At 47.6% G+C, this 7,740-nt stretch overlaps 1 protein-coding gene across 3 annotated transcripts; it reads right to left on the bottom strand.

Moving 5' to 3' along the window:
* Positions 1-1,005: 1,005 nt before the first annotated feature.
* Positions 1,006-6,927, bottom strand: LOC136538150 (COMPASS-like H3K4 histone methylase component WDR5A). Of its 3 annotated transcripts, none has more exons than XR_010779216.1 (3): positions 6,184-6,927; positions 1,268-1,619; positions 1,017-1,150 (listed from the first exon to the last, which is right to left on the bottom strand). XR_010779216.1 is itself a non-coding variant. In XM_066530128.1 (2 exons), the coding sequence occupies exons 1-2, from the start codon at positions 6,844-6,846 to the stop codon at positions 1,323-1,325; spliced, it is 960 nt and encodes a 319-aa protein (XP_066386225.1). In that variant the 5' UTR covers positions 6,847-6,927; the 3' UTR covers positions 1,006-1,322. The 3 variants fall into 3 exon arrangements, 1 of the variants encoding a protein (XP_066386225.1); XR_010779217.1 differs by having other exon boundaries at positions 1,076-1,147; XM_066530128.1 differs by having other exon boundaries at positions 1,006-1,619.
* Positions 6,928-7,740: the final 813 nt, after the last annotated feature.

Below are 7,740 nucleotides of genomic sequence, written 5' to 3'. Positions count from 1 at the left end.
GGTGAAGGTTAGATGAACTACAATGCTTTTAAATCATTCAGACTTTATTAAGTACCTGTTTGTATCATCATATGCGACAAGGCTTTCTCATTCACCAACCAAAACATGCATCCACAGTGCTAAAGTGAGACACAATAATGTCACGAGGGCCCAAGGCAGAATGAAAAGGCAAATGCACAAAATCAAAGCCGTGATTAGAAGACGAATGAACATGACAGACTGAATAATCAGCAAGCAAGGGACACAGGCATTGCAGTTGTCTAGGAAGTAGGAATGGCAGTGAGAGGGACTGAATATGTGAACGTAGCACTTTGTACTGGTCCTGACAACGTTGTCTAGAGATTTATACATTTCTTTCGAACCAAGTGTCCAAAAAAATATAAATAAAATGTACTGAATAAAACGTGTAGTCGGATTATAAAACATGTAGTCAGATTACCAGGACTCATACGTGTTGCAATTTTGCAAGCAGCAAACAAATACTGAGTGTTACCAGAAAATGGGCCTTTGCCATACAAGAAAGGAAAGAAAGTAGCCCATTCATCTGTATGCAAAAAGCCCAACACAGCCTACTCAATACACAAAAATGAGATCTAACCCATAATCCGGTATATATGAATATATGATACATCTCAGAAGGGGAAGGTTAGATGCACTACAGCTGGGAAAACCATCATCGATTTGTATAGAAATTGTCTGAGACAACAATTACACCTGCAAACATGTTACTCTGAGCAACTCAGCACGAGATGGCAGTTGATATCACAGTTCTACAGCAGGCTGGGTTCAGCTTTCATCGAGTTGCATAGTTTCAGAGTTTTCAAAGCAACTTCACTGGAGTTCCTTTCATCCCTATGTGGCACTGCTTTAAAAAATAAATCTAATGAACCATGACACGGTCAGCTAATGTACTTCACGCTTCAGCATCCACATCTATAACCAGCAACTGAACTACCTGTAACCCCGCATGAACATTTCAAAATATAGAGCTAATATGGATAGATAACAAAACAGCTTCGCATCAAAGATTAGGGAATCAGAAACACAACAAATAAAGTTCATTGTTGTGTTAAGTCTTTCTTACATGATCCCAGCCTCACATGAATAGCTCTACAGAACGCTTGAGTTCACTAAAATCATCGCTGAGCTGCTGAGCAGACAATACAACACTCAGTTACACATTCCAGGTCAGTTACACATTCCAGGAGCATCACATTCTCCACTGCAGCAATCTTTTGTTGCTTGGGAAGCTACATAGCTTACTTACCATTAGTCAGTCCACATGACAGCCAATGTAGATAAGAGAGTAACCAGGCAGCTCATCAATCTTCTTCCTTTTGGACCCAAACTTTCACTGTCTTGTCATTATCAAGCGCCCCTGATGCAATCATGTTTACCCTGGGGTGGCATGAAACTGCAATGACAGTATCAGTATGCCCTTCCAGTTTCTGCACTATTCTTCTTGACTGCAGGTCCCACAGGTAGACGCATTTGTCCTCAGAGCCACTGACAATATACTTGCCATTTGTGATGGAAAATGCCGCTGGAATGCAGTACTTTGTGTTAACATGGCCTGTATATGTCTTCAGAAACTTTCCAGCTGAGAAATTCCAAAGCCTCTGCATAAATAATAAACAAAGCATGAGCAGATGCCTTCTCGTTACTCCTACTATATACTTTTCCATATAAAACTGGTTGGTATTTATTTCTAACAGATAATCACATATAGTTGTGGGTGCATTCACATCTATGAGCATACTTACAGTATATAAAATGGAATCAAAAGCTCAATTGATAGATGAGTAAATGAATTGAAAATGAGCTGAAGTGAGATCTAAATATCCAATATGATTCTAAATACACATGGAATAGTCTAAAAGACAAGACAGTGAAGAACAGACATATAGTTCGTGGGATAAAAGACGATAGCATAAACTGATAAAATACTGCAATACTCCAAGTAAATGGAACAAATAAAAACAAAATTGTAGTGTCCATCAACCTTATGAAATCCATTTGCCTCTACAGGAAATGATTGGTCAGGCTAGGGTCCTGAGGATAGTGAAATGGGATCGAAGTCTCTTTTCTTTTTCTTTTTTTTTCTTTTTTTTGGTAGCGGAAACAGTAATGGATACCCCTATTGTTGGGGATGAGGTCTTCACTGCACCTTATATTTATATAAGTACCATATAGAGGATATAATTACAGCAATGTCTGTCATAAATTGCGTCTAAATGCAGTCTCACAACAATGTTAAAAGGCGATAATTCAGGTCCTTGCTTCCCATCCTTTTTGGTGTCCTAACTCCTAGCTCCTAAGCCATGTGAGAATCACTACCTACATGGATAGTAACCAATTCTATGCATAGTTCAAGTGCCGCTTCTAAATGGAGGATGTAAGATCCCTGACTTTTATGGCCTGTTAAAAACTACATGATCAAGATTAGTTTTGTTTCAAGCCTTGATATCACTTCACAGTTCACAATGCCACGTGAGAATCACTACAAGATGTGGATAGTAATCAATTCTATGCCTAGTTCATGTGCTGCTTCTAAATGGAGGATGTAAGATCCCTTACTTTTATGGCCTGTTAAAAACTACATGCTCAAGATTATTTATGGCCTGTTAAAAACAATATGTTTAATTGCTGCATTTGGCAACAGCATCTTAGGTTTCGTGCATGGTCATTAGTAAGGGGAGGCAAACATATATCAGGCCAGACAAAGGACAGAAGGAATATACATTATAACCAACAGTCAGGCAGAGGCCCATTAGCCAACTAAAGCCCAATCCCAAGCCTCAAATCCCAGAAGAGCCTCCCACCCCTCCTTCACTAGTAGCAGGCTAGCAGCCAACCTGTGCCTTCCCAACGCTCCCATACACAGCAGCAACCTACTCTAACACTCCATGCCACCTCCAGTGGTCGGAGAGGAACAACAGAAGACACTGGAAACAGGATGGAAATGGGTTCGGAAGGGGAGAATAAAACCAGAAAAGGGTAAACAACTGTGGTAACAAGACAGAGAAGAGTGTGCGGCTATGGGTTCGAGTAGGGGAAGGAAGGGTGGGTGATGTCAGGATCGAGCCAGAAAAAACATGCACTTAAGCAGAGGGCGACGCCTTGGCGCCGAATCGACACCCCAAAAACTAGAGCTTCATGCATAATCAAGTCATATTTGGACTAATGGTAAGATATTAATGTGGGATCACAATGTTTTTAAGAACGCACAAGGAAGATACAGTAAGAATCAGTTTCTGGAAGAACATAATTTGACTTGATATATTGATACGTTTCAAATCATGGCATGCTCAATAAAGAGATCATCAACAAGACTACACACTTACCAATTGTTGTTGATTATAAAAGACAAAAGTCACATGAACATGTGCAGTTGTAAACATTACACATTCAATCCTATCATTTTTGCAATCCCAAAAAAAATGTTTACATATACTATTGTGGACCTAAAGCCCAGCCCAGGCTGGTGCCTGAGGGAGGAGGCATGCAGGCGGCCCACCACACCCGCCATGCCCACCATTGTCCACCTGTTGGCTGGCTCACCAACTTGGTCAGCACATTATCTTTAATAAGAATCTCGGTAGGTAAAGTAAGAAGTAAACTATTAAACCCCGTCTCCCTCCCCCCCTCCTGCGTCAAATGCCCCACTCCCTGCTGACGCCCTAACTGCCAGCAGACTCATCCTCCCCAACAAACCAGGTCAATAAAATCATTCGTAGAGCACGTAGCCAAAATAATTACAATATTGATTGATGGTCCAATATTGCCACCTTTGTAAAGTTGAAACTGTTAGATTTGGTAGTTAGGATTGTAATCCGATATTGCCATAAATATATCTAGGGGAGCCAACTTGCCTCTCAAGTCTCTGTACTCTATGCATTATATTCCATTCAAGAGGCTCAATGAAATCTATCCCATACATTATACCCAATCTACTACGCTTTCATGGTATCACAAGTTTAGAGTTTTGATCCTAGGCCAAGGCTTCCACTGCCTCCGCCGCACCGCACCTGGGGAGATCGATCTACACCAGGGGCAGCGCTTTGGTAGAAAGGTTTTGGCCGTGGATCTAATTGATTCGCTGCCCTAGCGTTGTCTTGCAACAACAGATCAGAACCTACCTCTTCTCATGGGTCCATCTGCTCCATGGCCATGCTCCTTTAGACAAGGTGTGCCACCGGCGGGAGGACCACACTACCACGTGCGAGGCAGATATTACCACCCAGTCCCTTGCCATGGGGCTGCCAAGCTGCCCAGCCTCGTCACCGGCACCGCCTCGAGCCTCTGCCCTTCACCACCCTCCACCTCTCCCCGATCTGCGCTAGGTCGTCGTGCCGCCCCACTGTGGGGGTGCCGCGCCGTGTAAAGATGGCAATGGGGACCCGATCCCTGATTCCCCACGGGGAATTCTTCCATTAGGGGACGGGGATGAAGGGGATTTGATCTCCACGGGGATACATTTGGTAGGAAAGCCGTCCTCGTCGGGGTTGGCGGGGACGAGGATGGTTGGCTGGTCCCCGACCCCGATCCCCGCCGACCCGCCCCGTGAAGCAAGCACCAGTCAGCCAGGGCGCCAGGCCCATGTAAAGGCCCAACAAGTCACGGAGTATATAAAGCGCCAGTCCAACCCTAATTCCTCAATCCCTATCCGGTCACCCCCGTCCTCCAGCCGCCGCGCCGCACGCGGTCTCGCTCGGCATCTCTCACTCTCGCTCTCACGCTCGCGGTAGCGGAGGCCGCAGCCAGCAGCTCGCCCGTCATCGACTTGTGCCCCTCCGCCCGTGCAGCACCCTGGAGCCTCCGGGCCCCGGCGGCGTGGCCAGACCATCGCCAGCTGCGGAGCTGCCATGGCCCCTGCGCAGGAAACCTGCCGCTCGGTACGGCGGTACCTCCATCTGCAAGAAGGATGGTTGTTGGCCTGTTGCCGTGTTGCGTTGCGTCTCCTTTTTCTCATCTTGCTAGTGGACAGCAGAGGTGTATTGCATTTGTATCGTGCCTTTTTACATTTACTTTCTCATCCTGACCCAAGCACTTGTGTATTTGTGAGACTTTCTTATTGATTTGTTTGCGATTTTGGCAGCAAAGAAGCTATGAGTTGTAAAACGAAACGATCTCATTTCATATGATTCAAGATGCGTTGGTGGTTAACATTTCTTCTTCTACATTGTTGATTTGAGTAATTTTTTTCAAGCTTATATCGCGGGGACGGGGACCCCGTCGGGGATGCATTCCCCGCTCGGGTTCGGGATGGGGAGAGAAGGTCCCCCGCCAGCTTTCACGGGGACGGGGACGGGGAAAATCTTCCCCCGCAGGGACGGGTGTGCCGTGGGCAAAACAAATACATTAAGCACTTCCTTAATAGACACCTACTCGTATTACAAATAAGTCAAGAGAGCAAAATGAACTTTTCAGCACTGCACACCCAGCACTATTTTCCAGCTGGACTAAGTGTAGGGCAAGGCAAGCACGCACAAAATAAAATGAGAAGGTATTTCAACCCATTATCTCAGGATGGATGGAGTTTCAAAATATTAGGAGCTACACAATATGCAGATCACCCACATGTACACTACTGCAGAAATTTTATAGTAGATTACTGCAGGCACACAAGCATGCTCGGGCTGTAACAAACTAGTTTGGGGGTCCACTAACTCCTCCCGCAAAAAAGACTTTGTTGGACTGCAGACACGATAGTTCAATCACCATATAATGAATTTTTCCGTCTAGACAGAATCATGGGGTTGCCTCAATGAAGCAGCTTGCCCTCCCATAACACCCAATTAAGGTAGGACTACCTCAGAGACACCCCCAGGAGGTTACCCAAATGTAACACTAACATAACAGAACTTAGACATGGACACAAAGAATCCCTTTAGAACATGCCACATTTAAACTATCCTGCTCCAAACCTCCGGGCTTATACTTCCCCTTCTCCTCAAGTTACCCCGTCCCTCTTGCCACTTGGGGGTCTACAAATATTGGTACCCCAGTTTATGACGCCAACCACTAATGCTGAAGTTCTACAATCATACTACACGTTGGACAATCATATGCTCCCATAAAAACAAAATTGTAATTTCAGTTTTTCACATATGCAGCAAGGTGGAACAATATGGCAACACTAAAATGCAAAAACATAAGGGCAATCGACTTCGGACAACTAACCAAGGTGCTGTCAAGCGTTGCCGCAAGGATGAACTTGCCGTTGGGGGAGAACTTGGCAAAGGACACCGGTGGGCTCTCGTCGTCGATGAGGGTTTTGACGCAGTGACCGGTAGCCGAGTCCCAGACGCGGCAGAGCCCGTCGTAGCTCCCCGACACGATCATGTCGCCCTCGCGATCAAAGTCCACGGCGGTGACGGGCTCGGAATGGGCCGGCAGCACGCGGAGGCACTTCCCGGACCTAACCTCCCACACGCGCACCGTCTCGTCGAAGGACCCCGAGGCGAGGACGTTGCCATGGGGGCTGAAGGAGACGCAAAAGGCGTAGTTGGTGTGGCCCGTGAGCGTCTTGATAAGGCGGGCCCCGCCGCCGACGGCGAGGTCCCAGATGCGGACGGTGCGGTCATCGGAAGCGGAGGCGAGGAGGCGGCCGTCGGGGGAGAAGGAGAGGTCGGAGACGCCCTCTCCATGGCCTGCGAGCTCCGCAACGGGGGTGAGATCGGAGGAAGACCACACGCGAAGAAGCTTGTCGGCGGAGGCGGAGGCGAGAAGGCGGCCATCCGGGGAGAACTTGACGGTTGAGACGGCGCGGCGATGCCCCTCAAGTGTGGAGCGCAGGACGTAGCCTGGGGATGCCGAGGCATCGTCGGCCGCCGGCGCCGCCATTGCCGCCGATCGGAAGGGTTTGGGGGTTTTTGAGGAGTTTCTCCGCGAGACGGTGGTGCGGCAAGGTGGACCGGTGCGTGAATGATTTCCGTTTTCGGAGTTTTAACGGAGGGGTGGGAGATAATGGGCTTTTCAGTTATTGGGCCCGTTAGGTCTGAGGTGACTCGATAGTGTTTGGGCTTACAAAATGAATTGAATCTAAAAGCTCTTGGACTTTACTAGAGCGTGCGTGCGCAGAAAATCTAATTTCCGGCTGCACACTCCAGTTTAGAAAAGAAAATATTGTAGTTGACAGAAAAGGAAAAAAAAAACTAGATCTTGGGTTCGCCGACTTCGACGCCCTTGCCCCCGCCGCAGGCCATCACCGCGCTGCGGGCGCTAGGGTTCGCCAGAGCTCCGGCGAGCTAGGGCCGCGGCGGCCACCCTCTTCCCTTCCCTCCCACAGCCGCAATCTTCTCTAGCTCCGGCGAGCTCGCCCGCCGCCATCTTCTCCAGCGCCAGCGAAACTCTCCCGTCCCGACCTGGCCCGACCGCCCCTGTCGCCGCCAGCTCCCTTCAGCCGCCCATCAACCATCGACCATTCAGTGGAGACAGATATTTTTTCACCTACAAGGGGCTTGCGACAAGGTGATCCGTTGTCACCATACTTGTTTCTGATTGTTGTGGAGGGCTTGTCTTGCATGCTTAGAGGAGCATAGGAAAGAGGAGAGCTGGAGGGAATCAAAGTGTGTAGGGAGGCCCCTATAATATCACATCTTCTTTTCGCTAATGACTCTCTTATTTTGATGCATGCGGATAAGAAGAATGCTGATGTTTTAGCCGACATCCTAAATAGGTATTGTGTTAGCTCGGGGCAGAAGCTAAGTGAGGCAAAGTCGAGTATTTTTTTCTTGG

The sequence above is a fragment of the Miscanthus floridulus genome, chromosome 2 (assembly GCF_019320115.1).
Source record: "Miscanthus floridulus cultivar M001 chromosome 2, ASM1932011v1, whole genome shotgun sequence".
NCBI lineage: Eukaryota > Viridiplantae > Streptophyta > Magnoliopsida > Poales > Poaceae > Miscanthus > Miscanthus floridulus.
The sequence above is the reverse complement of the archived record's forward strand: the minus strand, read 5'-3'. Positions and strand labels throughout refer to the sequence as shown.